The sequence below is a fragment of the Agelaius phoeniceus genome, chromosome 9, assembly GCF_051311805.1.
Source record: "Agelaius phoeniceus isolate bAgePho1 chromosome 9, bAgePho1.hap1, whole genome shotgun sequence".
Classification (NCBI taxonomy): domain Eukaryota; kingdom Metazoa; phylum Chordata; class Aves; order Passeriformes; family Icteridae; genus Agelaius; species Agelaius phoeniceus.
Genome location: NC_135273.1, coordinates 32378633 through 32394439, shown reverse-complemented (window position 1 = coordinate 32394439; position 15807 = coordinate 32378633). Strand labels below are relative to the sequence as shown.

At 62.4% G+C, this 15807-nt stretch overlaps 1 protein-coding gene across 2 annotated transcripts; it reads right to left on the bottom strand.

Annotated features, from left to right (window-relative positions):
• Positions 1 to 509: 509 nt before the first annotated feature.
• Positions 510 to 14054, bottom strand: ADAM8 (ADAM metallopeptidase domain 8). Of its 2 annotated transcripts, none has more exons than XM_054637635.2 (21): positions 13854 to 14054; positions 12780 to 12886; positions 9262 to 9338; positions 8965 to 9043; positions 8801 to 8877; positions 7568 to 7754; positions 6704 to 6769; positions 6546 to 6614; positions 5825 to 5994; positions 5653 to 5734; positions 4989 to 5137; positions 3945 to 4122; positions 3198 to 3287; positions 2887 to 3082; positions 2637 to 2736; positions 2384 to 2570; positions 2219 to 2296; positions 2049 to 2133; positions 1845 to 1959; positions 1552 to 1765; positions 510 to 1394 (listed from the first exon to the last, which is right to left on the bottom strand). In XM_054637635.2, exons 1-21 carry the CDS (start codon positions 13912 to 13914, stop codon positions 1239 to 1241), a joined length of 2523 nt encoding a protein of 840 aa, XP_054493610.2. In that variant the 5' UTR covers positions 13915 to 14054; the 3' UTR covers positions 510 to 1238. The 2 variants fall into 2 exon arrangements, with proteins under 2 accessions (XP_054493610.2, XP_077039569.1); XM_077183454.1 differs by lacking the exon at positions 13854 to 14054 and adding an exon at positions 13269 to 13389.
• Positions 14055 to 15807: the final 1753 nt, after the last annotated feature.

The following is a 15807-nucleotide window of genomic DNA, read 5'->3' as shown; positions in this document are numbered from 1 at the left end:
CTGGCTTTTCTCTCCGCTCCCATGGCCTGTGACTAAAGGGGTCTGTCCCTGGATGTGCATCTCCTTAAGGAAACACGATACATCCGGTCAGGTTTACATTCACAGTTCAGTTCTTTTGATAAAGCAGAATAAAATTATTTTGTTACCATTTTTTTGGGATGGTTTTATGTGTCCTAGGGCTGGTGGCACACGAAGTGGGGGGACCCCTCTACCTGTCCCCCTGCAGCAGCACTGCATGGTGTGGATGTCCTCAGCTGCAGCGGGTGCCACCCTGGGAGCCTGTGCTCAAGGCCAGCCACAGCCAGGATGGTGCTGAGCATGAGGGGACTCCCTGCAGCATCCTGGGGCAGCCTGGCTCTGCGTGCCTGCCAAAATGTGCTGCAGTTTGGCCCCTGTGGCTCTGGCACTGGATTGGGAAGTTCAGCTCCACCCTTTTCCCCTTCCATGATCCCTGCACAGCTCCCTGCCTGCTGCCACCCCGCTGTGCCCTCCTGCCCAGACACACCCCATGACACCTCTTCCTTCAGTCTTTATTGGTATAAAAGCCTTGAACCTAAATTATATCAAAAATGGGAGGACTGGTTTTACAGCAAGTGGCTCAAAATGGTCACATGAGGGTCATAAATAAATGGCTGCGGTAAAACGGCTCCCAGGGAATTCCCTTTTGAGCACTCAAGGAGTAACTCCAGAGAGAAAAACCCCGTGGGGAGGCCAAGCCCAGCTTGGACGTGCCACAGCCCCTGCAGGGTGACATCTGCCTGTGTGATGTCCCCAGCCAGGGCAGGTCCCCACGGAGCTGTGCTCTTCCTGCCCGGTGATGCCAGGAGCTGCTCCCCACAGCCCCGGCAGGGAAGGGCAGGAGCACAGGACACATTCAGGACGTCGGGAGAGAAGGCAGCAGCTCCCAGGGCTCAGGAGAGCCTGGGCCAACGTGGGTTGGTCCCCCAAACTGGAGCTGGCATTGTCCCCGCTCCTGCTTTCCTTGGGAAGCCCCGGCTGGCGGCTCCCCCTGGGACAACCCTGAGGCTGCCGAGTCCATTAAGGCACAACTCGAGGATCTGTAAACACTGGTGCCCGCCCCGGGCAGGGCCCGAGGCTCCAGCCGGCAATTCAAGTAAGGGTGGCAGCGAGACCATGGCTCCCCAGCGGTGCCACCCGCCAGCGGTGCCACCCACCAGCGGTGCCACCCACCAGCGGTGCCACCCGCCCGGCGGTGCCGCTCCTCGCAGCATCCTTGGTCACCTCCTGCCTGCGGGCGGCTTCAGGGCCACCTTGGGCGGGGGACACCGCTGGAAGGGGCTCGGTGGGAGGGTCGCTGCCGGCGGCCCCTCGCCCTGGCTCGGCGCTTTGCTCTTCAGCGCTGGCAGAGGTTTGCTCGGCGGCTTCGGCTTCGCCTGGCGGGAGGAGAGACCCGACTGCCTCACCCGGGCACCCAGCAGGGACCCGGAGGGGCAGGGCCGGAGGAGGGGCCCCCCAAGCCACCAGGCTGGGCCACCTCCGCACAGAGGGGCTGGGGCCATGGGGAGGGCAGGGCAGGGGAGGGGAGGTTACCTGCGGGGGCCATGCCGGAGGGCACCGAGGTGGCCCCGGTGGCCGCGGGGCCAGCACGGGGCTGTGAGGCCGGGCCGCCCGCGGGGCCGCCGTGCTGCTGAGCAGGCTGGGCTGGCCGATGTCCCCGCGGGACAGCTGGCGGCGACCCGGCCGCGCCCGGCCGCCCTCCTGGAACAGCGGGTTGGCGAGGCCGGAGGGAGTCCCGCTGGAGCTCCTGTGGGGACACGGGCACCTTGTGGGGCTGCTCGGGGCACATCCGGAGCTCAGCCCCGCGCAGCCGGGACGGGAATTACCCTTTGTGCGAGCGCCGCGCCGCCCTGGCTCTCAGGAGCACCGCGCCGCCGGCCAGCCCGACCCCGGCCAGGGCCAGCACGGCCAGCCCGGCCGCCAGCACCGCGCTGCCGCTCCCTGCGGGGACCAAACCGGGCGCTCGGGGACGGAGCAGCACCTGGCAGCGGTGCCAGCCCCGTCCCCAGGCCCCCTCCTCGGCACCCTACCTGCGGCGATCCCCGAAATCTCCTGCTCGCAGTAGGGCGCTGCCCAGCCCGGGTCGCAGTGACATTCGCGCCGGTGGTTGCACACCTGGAGGAGGGGACGGAGCGGGTCAGGGCGGTGGCCGTGCCGCGGGGCCCGCAGCCGCTCCGGGAGCGGCCATCCCAGCGCCTACCCCGTGGTTGTTGCACTTGGCCGAGCAGTTCTTGTCGCCGTAGACCAGCAGGTTCTGGCAGCGCCCGGCGTAGCAGACCTGGGGGCAGGCACGGGAGGCTCTGAGGCTGTCCCGGGGCCGGCGCTCACCCTGCCCGGCCCGGCACGGCCCCGGCACGGCTCTCACCATCTCCTCGCCGCACTTGGCGCCGGTGGGCACCAGCCGCAGCTCGGCCGCCTCGCCGGCGTCGCTGCCCGCGATCACCGCCTTGCACTTGAAGCGGCCGAAGTAGTAGCCGAAGGAGTAGTAGCCGGTGCCCAGGATGGGCTGGGTGTTGTCGCTCAGGCACAGCAGCGTGCCGCACTTGACATCCCTGCGGGACACAGCCGTGAGCGCCGGCCCGGCCGGGCTGGGGCTCCCCCCGCGCCCCCGTCCTTACTTGGGGCTGCAGGGCTGCTTGCCGTACTCGGTCAGGCAGTGCAGGTGAACGTGCTGCTCGCTGTTGTGCTTGAAGCAGACGTCGGGAGCCACCTGCGCCTCTGCGGGACACACGGAAAGGGTCACACGGAGCCCGCTTTGGGATCGGCAGTGTAGGAGGGGACGGCAGCCGGGCGAGGCGCTGGCCCGGGGGGCTGCAGGCGCATCCCGCAGCTGGTGGGGCAGGAGGATGGGCAGGGAAGGGGCCCTACCTGCGCCCCAGAGCGCCCGGCACTGCTCGCCGTGCGAAGGGCAGGCCCCGTTGTAGCAGTAGCCGCTGCCGTGCTGGCAGGAGATGCCGTTCTCCTGGAACACATCCTCGGGGCACTCGGCGCTCAGGCCGCTGCAGTGCTCGGCGAGGTCGCAGTCGTTCTTGCTGGCCCGGCAGAGCGTTCCTGCAGCCTTCACCTGCACGGAGAGCAGGGGTGTCAGCACTGCCTGGGTGCTCTCACTCTTCCAGGGCTCGGACCGGCTCTTGCCCTGCTTAGGAGCCTGCCGAGCTGCTCCCCTCGGGCGGCAGTACCTTGCAGTCCTGGCAGCATTCCCCTCGGGCACACTCGGCTCCCTCTCTCAGCTGACACGTGGTGGCATTGCAGCAGCGGTCCGAGCACTCCTGCGAGACAGGGATGGAATTAAACCCTCCTGCAAGCCCCTGAAGGACCCTTTCCTTCCTTTCCAAGGGGACCAGGCTGCCATGTCGCCAGGTGGCCGTAGTGGTGTAGCTGCCACGGGCTGAACCACGGGCCAAAACCACAACAACATCCCAGGTGGGCACCTTCCTGCTGCCTCTTTATCCCCATTACCAACACCAAACCAAAGGACCAGAAAGAACTTTTTCAAAAGATGGACCTTGAGCTGGTTCCCTTTGCACGTCTCCAGGAAGGAGAAAAAGTGAGGATTTCTGTGCTCCCTGGATGAGGGCAACATTCCTCAGGTGCCAGCACAGGGCTGTGACCAGGGATTCATCCCAGAGGCAGTGCCTGTCTGGCTGTCTCTCTGTGTGTCTTAATTCCACCCCCTGTTGGCGTGCTGGTAGAGATGAGGAAGAGCTGAGCACCACTTTTGAAAGCATGTCCCGATGTCCCCTCCCGGAGGAGGACACCTTTGGAGGACACGGGGGGATGTCCATCTTTCCTAGGCTAAAATCACAGCCAGCTACACGGAGGGAGGGGCACACACGAACATCCTCTGCCCGTTATTTTTTGCCAGGAGCATCAGGAGCTGGGCAGCTCCCAGGCCCCTGCTGGCCCCCTCGGGACAGCGTCCCCACCTGGGGCGTGCCGCAGTCGCACTGCTCTCCCCGCTCCACGAACTGGTTCCCGCACACCGGGCCCCCGTAGAGCTCGTCGGCCCGCGGGGCGTTCAGCAGGCAGCTGGTGCGGGGGTCCCCCAGGAACTGCCACATGTCCTGCTCGCTGCAGCGGCTGAAGAGCTTGGGGTACACCAGCCTGCAGGGGCACAGAACCGGACCCCATCAGCAGAGAGCCCCGGGGGAAGCGGGAGGGACACCCACCCGCTCAGAGGCATCTGCAGCGTGGGAATCGGAAACATAGGAATCCACAGACACTGGAGGGTTTGATCTGCAGCCTTGGGAGAAGCTTGGATTGATGTAAAAATACAATACACAGATATTAAGCAGAAAAACTATAAACTTGTGTTTCTACAGTTGCAAGTAATAATTTGCCTTAAGTGAGAAACTGCATTGATAAGATGGTGAAGGGTTTATAATGCAGAAAACTGTATTGATAAGATGGTGAAGGGTTTATAATGTAGAAAACTGCATTGTTAAGATGGTGAAGGGTTTATAATGTAGAAAACTGTATTGATAAGATGGTGAAGGGTTTATAATGTAGAGGTGTGGTCGTATGGGGTGAGCTGAGAGTTTAGAAGTTATAATAGAAGCAGATGTGTAGAAGTGTGGCAGAAGCCCATTGGGCAAAAGTATCCACAGTGAAGTAAAGGTGATAGGTTAGAAAAGCAAAATGAACCTTGTGGCACCTATCCATTGGTTTAGAAAGCTCTATATTGCCTTGGTACAAAGAACTTGTGACTACTTTGAGCTATGGCAGACCGCTTGCTCCTCTAAAATTTCACAGCCTCTGAGACTGATGTTTATCTGAGCAATAAATCATTCTTAGCCCCCCCAAAAATTCCCATCCCTTCATTATAAAGCAGTGACAATGATATGCAGTGAGGTGGGGTGGGGTGGAATGTCCACCCAGACCCGACCATCTCACCGATTCCACCCCCTCAGGGCACCCTGCCACCGGGTGCTTTTGCTGCCCAGGGCTGTCCCCCTGCCTCCTTCACTCACCCCACGCTCCCTGCCATGACGCAGCCCCCGTCAGCTTTGGGGACAGGGCAGCGGCAGCCGGCGACGTCCTCGTCGTGGGACATGCCCAGGTTGTGCCCCATCTCGTGAGCCATGGTGGAGGCAGCTCCGATGGGGTTCGTGCTGTGGTCCTGTGGGACAAGGGGCTCAGCCTGGGTTAAAAGCCCTTCAGGTTTCTCCTTGTGTCTCCTCACACTGCCATGCTCAGGGAAGGGACAAGCTGGACGCGGTCCTGTGGCCCCTCGAGACGCCCAGGTTGGTCTCTCAGGGCTGTCAGTGAGTTTAGACAAAGTAGCTGCTCCAAAAATGATGCTTTGTGGTGGGTCTGGGAGGGCACAGGTCCCACAGCCTCCTTGGGAGGGATGAGGAGCACAGCCAGTCCCAGCCACCTGATAGCCTCCTAAAATCCCAGCTCCTGTGTCCGTGGAGCTTCTCTGGGAGGCTTCCCAGGTGCACCAAAGGTAGCACAGGTACCCAGCTGGGTATCCACAGCCCCAGCACCGCTCTGGGGGTCAGTCACTTAGGGGACAGAGATGCCAGGGACCAAACCCAGCTGTGAGGCTGCAGAGGGGGACAGCTGGGGACCAGTGGAGGAGGGGGTGGCCCTGAAGGACGCAGTGCAGGGAGGGCAGGGCACAGCACCCACCTGGTTGACGCCGCCCGAGTCCCTGGTGCACATCACCAGCTTCTTGGCCAGCCCCACGGTGTTGCCATGGAAATCAACACCCCTGTGGGATGGAGATGCCACCATGGCCACGTGCCCTGGGCGGTGGCAGGGCTGGCAGGGTGGCAGGGTGGAGGCTGCCCCGTGTCCTTACGTGATCAGCTGGGCGTTGTCGTGGGGCTTCTTCCTCAGCAGCTCCGACTCCCGCCAGTGCAGGAAGTTGTCCAGTGTCACCTCGGGGTTGGGGCTGACTGTGATTTTGTCCCTGTGGTTCCACACCTCCAGGCCAATCAGGGCCACCCGCAGGCGAAGGGGCTGGTACAGCTGGGGTGGGACACAGCCCAGAGCGAGCCTGGATTTGGGCTGCAGCAGCAGCAGCAGGGAGGTCCCACCTGCCCCAGGGAGCTGCAGCCCAGCCCAGGACACTCCTAACTGGGCAGTGTCAGCTCTGTCACCTCAATAAATGACACAAGCTGGGGTGACCATGGACATAGGATTCCCCCCCAAACCTCTGGGCTCTCTCTTGGCTGGTGAAGGCTGGGATGTGGCTCCCACACTGCTAACCAACAACTGGGGCTGGAGCAAAGCCACCAGGAAACCCAGCATGGCCCAATGCCTCCCTCCCTCTGTAAGCAGCCACTCCAGCCTGAGAGTGGCCACGGGATGGACTCCCAGAGGTTACAGAACAAAATTTCCCTTGTGGGCAGAGCTGAGCACTCATGTCCACGCTACACATGTGGTTGGCCGAGGGATGTGGTCACCCTGTGGGCCTGAGGGTGGCTCCAGCTCCACCACCCCACCCATGCCAGGCTCTGTGCCACCTCCTCTGTGCCCACACTGGAGCTGGGAGGGGGGATACAGAGCCCTGGGCTCACCTTGTCCACGTGGTTCACGATTTCCTTCATGCGGTTCTGCACCGTGCGCAGGTCCTTGTGCTTCCTGAACTGTGGGAAGGACACAGAGATGTTCCCAGGGTGAGCTCCCCACTGCAGGCTGTGCCAGCAAACCCCCAGCACCATTCTCCCCACTTTACCTCCTGGTTGTCTGCCACCAGCACCAGCTCCACGTATCGGGGACCTTTTTGTACCGGACCTGATTTCTGGAAGGGAAGAGGAAAGGGGGGCTCAGCTTGCAGCTTGCCAAACCACCAGCTGACCACATCCCATGGGGTGTGCCGGATCCTGGAGGACCTCCCAAGGTCAGCAGGTCTCCTAGCTCAGCTCTGGGATGTTGTTTTGCTGGGTTTCAGACTTCTTCCAGCTGGCATGCTGGGAAACCCAAGCCTGCTGCTGGGATGCTGTAGCCCCACATTTCTCTTCACAGAGAAAAGCAAGGCACAATTCTTCCCAATAATATTTCTGGGATCCACGTTCTCTGAACCTCAGAGAAAGGAAAAACAATTCTTATCATTTGCTGTGCCTGTGTTTGTGCAGAAGTAGAATGCAATATGGAGATGGTTTACCCAAAGTGATGGGGTTTTGTTTCCTTGGCCTGTCAGGCGTGTGTGTGTGTTGGGACAGTGGGGTGACAGTCATGAGATTCTGTGCATTGTGTGCAGAGTGGAGTGCTTGGCAGGTTCAGTTTTTAGAGGTATAGAATAATTTAGTATAATAAAATAATTAATTAGCCTTCTGATAAGATGGAGTTGGATGCATCACTCTCTCTCCCCTCGTCGGGCTTGCCTGCAAATGCTGTAGGATGCCCCACCAGGCTCTGCAGCATCACAGAGCCCCCGGGGTGGGAGGATGCTCCTGCCCAGGGCACAGGACCCACCACAAACCCTGCCTTGGGGCACTGAGCACCCTGGTGGGACAGGGGCATGGCCGAGATGCACGGAACCCCCTCCTCCTTCCCAGGACCGGCTCAGGAAGGAGCGGCGGTGCCATCCCATCCCTACCCAGCGGTAGAGCTTCATGGCCGCGGGGATTTTGGGCTCGCGGTCGTACTGCAGGCTGGCCCCGGGCTCCCGGCAGGTGCCGCGTTTGCCCCGCAGGTGAGCGGCTCGGTACACGGCGTGCCGGCCGGCCACGGCCCCCTCCAGCGGCTCCAGCAGGAACGTGGTCTCATTCACCCGGAAAAACCCGCTGGGGACAGACACACAGACAGACAGACAGACAGAGGGGCAGGCGTCAGCCTGGGGGCACAGGCAGGACACGGACAGACCTGCAGAAGTGCCTGTGGTAGGTGCCCCATCCCTGGGATTGTTCGGGTCTAGTGGAAGGTGTCCCTGCCCACGGCATGGGGTGCGACTTAATGAGCTTTGAGGACCTTCCATCCCAAACCATTCTGGGACTCTACATAAATGCAGCTGCCAAAGTGGCTGCTGGGCTGGGAGGGGACGAGCAGCGCAGCACGGGGAGTACCCAGGACTCCGGGCAGCAGGAATGTCCTGGGCTTCAGCAGCTGATCCTTTAGGGATGGACCCAGCCAGGGCACTGCCGCCCGGAGCTCCGGTGGTGTCAGGGCTCCACTCTCACCCCAGGGCCGTGAGTCAGCCCCAAAGCGCCGGCAGCCTTTCCTGCCGAGGGCAGCACCTCCAGCAGGAACAGGGATGTCATTGTCCCTTCCGCAGGGAAAGCTGAGCTCAGGCTGCATCAGCACGGCCGCGGCTCTGTCACCAGCTCAGTGGTTCTTTGTCACCGGGTCACCTGGGCTCTGTCACCCTGGGTCACCGGGGCTCTGTCCCTCTGGGTCACCTGGGCTCTGTCACTCTGGGTCACCGGGGCTCTGCCACTCTGGGTCACCTGGGCTCTGTCACTCTGGGTCACCGGGGCTCTGCCACTCTGGGTCACCTGGGCTCTGCCACTCTGGGTCACCGGGCTCTGTCCCTCTGGGTCACCGGTGCTCTGTCACTCTGGTCACTGGGCTCTGTCACTCTGGGTCACCGGTGCTCTGTCACTCTGGGTCACTGGGGCTCTGTCACTCTGGGTCACCAGGCTCTGTCATCCTGGCTCACCAGGGCTCTGTCACTCTGGTCACTGGGCTCTGTCACTCTGGGTCACCTGGGCTCTGCCACACCAGCTCACCAGGGCTCTGTCACTCTGCTCACCGGGGCTCTGTCCCACCGTGTCACCGTGCCATGTGCCGAGGCTGGCAGCTGTCCCCAGCCAGGAGCAGGGCTCCAGCTCACCTGAGCCCGCCGCAGGTGCTGATGCTCGCTGCCGAGTCGGGCTGTCCCCGCACGTGGCCCTGGTAGAAGCAGTGATCCTGCAGAGACAGGGCACAGCTGTGGGGCTGCCCTGGCACGGTGGGGCCCCCCGGGGATGGGGGAGCTGCTCCCCCAGCCAGCTGTACCTGCGTGTCCGGCTGCTCCGTGATCTCGGAGCCATTGGCTGAGTAGTGAGTCTCGGTGTAGTGCTGCCCCAGCAGGGCCCTGCGGGTGGGGAGGGGGCGTCAGCAGTGACCCCGCTTTGGGGGGAGCACGTGGGGGCTGTGACACCCCCGGTGGGCTTGGCAAGGAGGGGATAAAGGGCTCTGGGCTGAGGGTCAGGTCAGCAGTGCAGTGACACCAGGCCTGGGAGAAGGATGCTCAGGGCAGGGGTGGGCTGCAAACCCCCCTGAGGCCACCCCACCGCGCCCACCTGCACTCACCTGTTCCTCTCCAGCCACAGGAGGTGCTCCCTGCCTTCTGCACGGATGCCATAGAGGACATGGCTTGGGTAGGTGCTCTGCATGAAGGAGAGGTGCCATCAGAGACTCAGCAGGAGCCAGAGCTGCGCCAGAGGGGCCCTGCCCTGCCCAGGAAGGGGACAGGGGCTGTGTGTGCCCTGCTGAGGGAGCCTGGCCTCTCAGCCTGGAGGCAGGCAGCAAAGACACAGGAAATCAGAAGAGAAGGAAGAGAGCCTGTGGGCAATAAGGCAAATCCCCAGCACATCCTGAGATAAAGAACAGGTCACCCACAAGGAGACGGAGTCAGCAGTCTGGTTTCCCGTGTCTGACACACGGCTGCAGATGGCCCTGCCAGGGACTGAGGTTTCCTACTCATCAGTCACAGAGCTCCTTTTTTGGGGTCTGAGTTCAGCACTTACTCACCAGCTGAACCACAGAGATCCCCATGGCTCTTATCAGCAGAGACTTCCTCCTGCCAGCCTCATCTGACATGCCACATCACGTTAAGGAATGGCTTCCCTCAGCTCCCCTCGGCCTCTCAGAGCACATTTTAGCAGCACTGTGTCCCCAGTCCCAGTGGGAGGGAGCCAGGGTGGCTGTGGCTCAGCCAGCTGAGCCCTGAACCCTCAGCATGGAGATGTTCCTACAGGAAAAGTGTTTCCCTCTGGGCTGTCCTGAGATCTCCACCTGCAGAGGCCCCATCCCACTGGAATCACTGGGAAAGAGTCACGGTCCTGTGCCAGGCTGTGCCCTTGCCACGAGGGATCTGAGACCTCTCCTGATGGCACATCCACCTTTCCCAAGGGCACATCCACTTCTCCTGATGGCACATCCACCTCTCCTGATGGCACATCCACCTCTCCCAAGGGCACATCCACCTCTCCTGATGGCACATCCACCTCTCCCAAGGGCACATCCACCTCTCCTGATGGCACATCCACCTCTCCCAAGGGCACATCCACTTCTCCTGATGGCACATCCACCTTTCCCGAGGGCACATCCACCTCTCCTGAGAGCACATCCACCTCTCCTGATGGCACATCCACCTCTCCTGAGAGCACATCCACCTTTCCCGAGGGCACATCCACCTCTCCTGATGGCACATCCACCTCTCCTGAGAGCACATCCACCTCTCCTGAGAGCACATCCACCTCTCCCAAGGGCACATCCACCTCTCCTGAGGGCACATCCACCTCTCCTGAGGGCATATCCACCTTTCCCAAGGGCACACCCACCTCTCCCAAGGGCACATCCTCAGCCCTTGCCAATCCAGGTGTGGAGAGAGCCCAGCCAAAGGCAAAGCAAACCTCTCCCATGGGGCCAGCATTCCCCAGGGATGAGGTGTGTTGCCTCTCCCCGGGGAGTGTGACAGCGCTGGCTGTCATGCCATGGCTCAGCATTCCCGAGGGGATGATCTGCACCCGGGAAGGAGCCAGGCTGAGTGGAGAGCCCTGCTGACTCAGTGCCAGCAGCAGGGCCAGGTGAGAGGCTTTGCCTGGCACTCAGCTGCTCCCACTCTCCCTGGTTTGCAGCTCCAGGCCAGCGCCCTCGTGGGTCCCTGGAAAATTCCTCTCTTATGAACAGCGTCTGTCCCGACCCCTGTCCGCCAACAAAGCCATCCTTTGTTATTGTTGGCAACCCCAAGGCCAGAAGAGCTCTCAAGGAATGGCAGGAAAGCTCTTGGAAGGGGGTGCTGGGTCAGGGAGCGTCTCTGGGAGACGACCGCAGGGCAAGTTTAAAATAAGAAGTTCTGCAAAAGCTGCTCTGAATCAGCTCCTGCCTCATCAGCATGGGCTGTGCAAGGGCTCCAGATGGGAAGGCTTTGGGAGCAGCCCTGAGAGCCCCGTGGCCGTGCTGAGCCAGCTCAGCAAAGCCACAACACAGGGACAGGAGGGAATTTCTTCCAGCTGCTCCCAGTAAGAGACCCAGAGAGCTGGGGATGGGCATGGGGATGGGAATGGGATGTCCCATCCCACCCAAGCTGAGGTGGGAAGAGCCAACAGGCCTTGCACACTTTTCCAGAGCCCTTTCCATGAGGAACCCGGCTGTGCCACTCTCCCTGCTGGGCTGGTGGGAAGGCTGGGACCAGGAGACCCCAGGGCTCCACCCTGTGTGCAAGGATGAACTTTTTGCTTTTTAAGCAAAGCCAGGGGGTAGCTGGTCTGCTTCAGCCCTCCCCTGCTGGACTAATCCCATGTGTCCCAACCACTCCAGCCCCTGAACCAGCTCCTGGTACAGGAGGAGCCAGCGTGGAGCACACCCACCTCTGTCTCACAGGGGCTTGGTGGTGGCCAAACCTTGCTGAGAGCTCCTTCCCCACCCAGATGACCAGGAGAGCAAGAGGCAGACAGCCTCTCTTCAAAGGTGGTCAAACCTTGCTGAGAGCTTCTTCCCCACCAAAGAGCAAACCTAACCTCTCTCCAAGAGCCAGCAAAAAAGGGTTTGGAAAGCAGGAGAGTCCCTGCCCTGAACAAGGCAGGTTTGGGATGTCCAAGAACCACCCAAACCAAGACAAATCCGGGTGCCACCCATCAGACAGCCCCTGTGGCAGTCCCCAGGCACTGAGCTCATGGCAGATGTCTTCTCCAGAGGGATCCCTCAGGGTGGGTGAGCTCCCCTTGCCGGGGGGATCGGCGCCGGCGCACGCCCGGCACAGATGGCGTCTCTAAATAGCCCAGGGAATGTTTATCTCGTGGACAAGTTTAGGTTTCTGGAGCAGGGAAAACAGATGCTTTGGGGAGTGTTTTTGAAGCTAGCTTATCAGGAAGGGTTTGAATCACAGAGGAGCGTGCTGTATGGCACTGGGGGATACGTGTCCCCGGTCCCTCTGTGCCTCCGGGTGCTAAAATCGGCGCTTTTTGGGGCCAGAAAAGGAATTTAAAACAAAAAAATGGCTGAATTTCACTGTAAGGCAATGAGGAAAGTGACTTTGAGGTCAAGCACTCCAAACTCCTGACTCAGACCCCATTCCTTCCCCCAAATTGCCAGGTTTCCCAAGAAAAACAGCACTGGTTTGCTTTCATGTGGATTTCTGCAACTTTCTGATTCTTATTTCTCCGTCCCAAAGGACAAAAAAAAAGCCCCAACTTCAGCAAACACAGCAAGAAAAGTGCTTACAGCTCCACGAGGCTCTGCAAACCCCTCCTTAAGGAAAGACCAGATGTCACAAGATCACGGCAAGGCTGCAAGAGGTGGCACCGCTGGGTCACGTCTCCAGAAAAAGCACTGGAGAAAGCAGCCCCTCTCTGCAGAGTGCACCCCGCTGCCTGCAGGCCCTAATTAGACCCCAAACAGCCCAGAAAAGCTGATCTGATCAGCTGCTCCAGCATCTCCAAGGCAAGGAAACGCGGCTCGTCATTCTTTGGGTGCGGGGCTGAGCGGGTCTGGCCGAAAGGTCGGTGCAGGGGTCCCGCTCTGAGCCTGGTGGTGGGACAAGGTCCCTGCTGGTTGCATCCCCCCGGGCAGATGCCCCGGGAGCAGCGAGGGCGGCTGTGACTCACCGGAGGCGCGGAGAGGTCTCTCTTGCCCCGGGGCACCGGCAGCTCCCGCGGCAGCACCGTCTCGTACCGCTCCACGTGGGGCAGCTCCTCCAGCCCGGCCCTGGAGCCTGGAAAAGCCCAAGGGCTTTGAGACAGAAGCCCGGGAACCACCGGGGCACGGGATATCCCCAGATGGAAAGGTCACACACGGATCACTGAGCCAGCTCCTGACCCCCCAGCAATCCCACCCCGGGCATCCCTGGAGCGGTGTCCGAGCGCTCCTGGAGCTCTGGCAGCCTCGGGGCTGTGCCCATTCCCTGGGGGAAGAACCTTTCCCTGAAATCCACCCTAAACCCTCCCTCCCCGTCCGACACGCCGCTCCCTCGGGGCTGAAGCCAGGGCACAACGAGAGCAGCCACCGTGAAGGTGCAGGGACGAGCCCCGAGAGCAAATCCCGAAATATCGGCTGGGAACGCAACTCCCCGGCGCCCACACAGCGCTCAGCATCACCTGAGAGCGAGCAAGTCCCTTTGGGGCTGGAAACCCAGAGGGATTTGGGTTTCCAGATCCCTGGTGCGGCCATCCAGAGAGGTTTTCCAGCTCCCCATGGTGATGGCACCGCGTGTGACTCGGCGTCTGGCGGCTGTGGGGGCTGCCGGGGAGAGCGGCTGGTGCCTGGGTGGCTCAGCCCCCTCCCAGCCTTCCCTGGATGCCGGAGCGGAGAATTCCTGCCGTAAGCGCTTTGCTTTTCCCGGGAGCCCCGCACGCCGCGGTCGGACGGGGCTGGATGCTCGCTCCGGGCGTGCCCGGAGCCAGATGAGTCCCGGGCCACCTCACCGGCTGAGCGACGGGGGACCCTCGGCCGGCCGCCGATTGTCACCCTCCTGTCGCCTTGCCCAGGTGCCCGCACGGCCCGGGAGGCACCGGGAGCATCCCCGTGGGAGCGAGCCCGGCCCCGGGCGTCCCTTCTCCATCATCCTTCTCCAGAGAGGAGCACCCCGGGAGGGACCCCGGGAAAGCATCCCCGTGCCTGCATCCCGGTGCCTCCATCGCCCCCCAAAGTGCCCGCCCGCCCTCCCGGGAGCCCCGGCTCACCGCGGGCCGGCAGCGGCAGCAGCAGCAGCGGCAGCAGCGGCAGCAGCAGCGGCGGGGCCATGCTCGGAGGTCCCGCCGTGCCCCCGCTCGCCGCGCCGCCGGCAGCCCCCGCCCGCCGTGACTCACCCACGGCCGGGACGGGACGGGGCGGGGCGGGTGGGACGGGCCGCCCACGGCAGGGAACGGCGGGGACACCGGGAGATGGGGGCACCGGGAACCAGGGCAGGCACCGGGAGATGGGGGCACCGGGAGATGGGGGCACCGGGAGATGGGGGCACCGGGAACCGGGGCAGGCACCGGGAGATGGGGGCACGGGAGATGGGGGCATGGGGAACCGGAGAGGGCACCGGGAGATGGGGACATGGGAGATGGGGCACCGGGAGATGGGGGCACGGGGAACCGGGCGGGCATTGGGAGATGGGGGCACGGGAGATGCGGGCACGGGAGATGGGGGCACGGGGAACCGGAAAGGGCACCGGGAGATGGGGACATGGGAGATGGGGGCACGGGAGATGGGGGCACGGGGAACCGGGGAGGGCACCGGGAGCTGTGGAGGGGGCCCCGGGGACATCGCGGGAGGATCCGTGGGGAGCTGGCGAGGGGCCGCGGCACCAGGGGCAGGCAGCGGCGGATCGAGGAGGATCCGCGGGCACCGGGGGATGTCCGTAGGGAAATGGGGGGGCCCACGGGGAATTTGAGGGAGGGTGGTGTAGGCACCACGGGGCACTGGGGACTGTCCCCGGGCAATCACGAGGGTCCGTGGGGAATCGAGAAGGGTGCACAGGGACACCTGGAGGGGCCGTGGGACACTGGGGAGGGAGCACAGGAGAGGGTCCACGGGCCATTGGAGCGTGTCCATGGGCCACTGGGGAATCGGGGGGTGGTCTGTGGGGCACTGGGCACTGTGCAAGGGCACCTGGAGGGGCTGAGGGACACTGGGGACTGTCCACGGGACACTGAGGAGGGTCCTGGGGCATTGGGCACTGTCCAAGGGATACTGAGGAGGGCCCCTGGGGCATTAGGGAGTGTCCAAGGGGCACTGAGGAGGGTCCCGGGGCATTGGGCAGGGGTCAAGGGGCATCAGGACGGTGCCTGGGGTGCACAGGGAGTCAGGGAGGGTTTGCAGGACACCAGAGGGGACACTGGGGACTGTCCATGGGCATCCAGGAGCACTCTGTGGGGAATTGTGGCTGGCTGTGAGGCTCTGGGGAGGGTCCATGGGGCACGGGGGGCTGGGTCAGTGGGGGATGCCCACGGGACATTGGGGTGGAGGGGATGGTCCGGGTGGCACTGGGGACTCTGTGTATGGCCTTGGGGGCATGAAGGTGCCCCCTGGCCTGGTGGGACATGTCCCCATGTCCTGGGGCTCTGCAGGGGCACTCGGGGCACTGGGGTGGCTGGACTGTCACAGGAAGCACTGGAGCTGGGAGATCAGGGCAGATAAGCTGGGCACGTTTGTATTTCTGGGTGTTTCTGGCCAGAGCCAAGCAGGAAATGGAAATGGAAATGGACAGAGGCACGTGGGTGTGAACGGATTTGGGATTAGTCATAAATTCACTGTTGATTCAATGAACTCTCCATGACTTCTAGTGGGACTCAGTGTTGGCTGCTGGTCCCCACGCTCTGCTGGGCTCTCTCTCCCTCTGGCAAGCTGGAGGAGCAGCTGCAGGCCATGGAGCACACAGAACATGGCTCTTCCCTCCTGTGAGCTCTGGAGGTCCCTGCACAGGAGCAGTGAGGGAGAGGAGGGACAGGAGCACTCAGTCCTGTGCCCACAGCCCTCACACACATCCCCAGGGTCCCACTCCTGTCCCCAAGGCCGCTGTGTCCCTGGTCTTGGTTACCCCTTGCTCCTGGGAGACATTTCTCTTCCTCCCTCCATGCAGCTGCTCTCAAACCGCCTCAGGCAATACTCAGATTCTCTGGAACTCCTGTGCTGCAGGCTTGGGGTTGG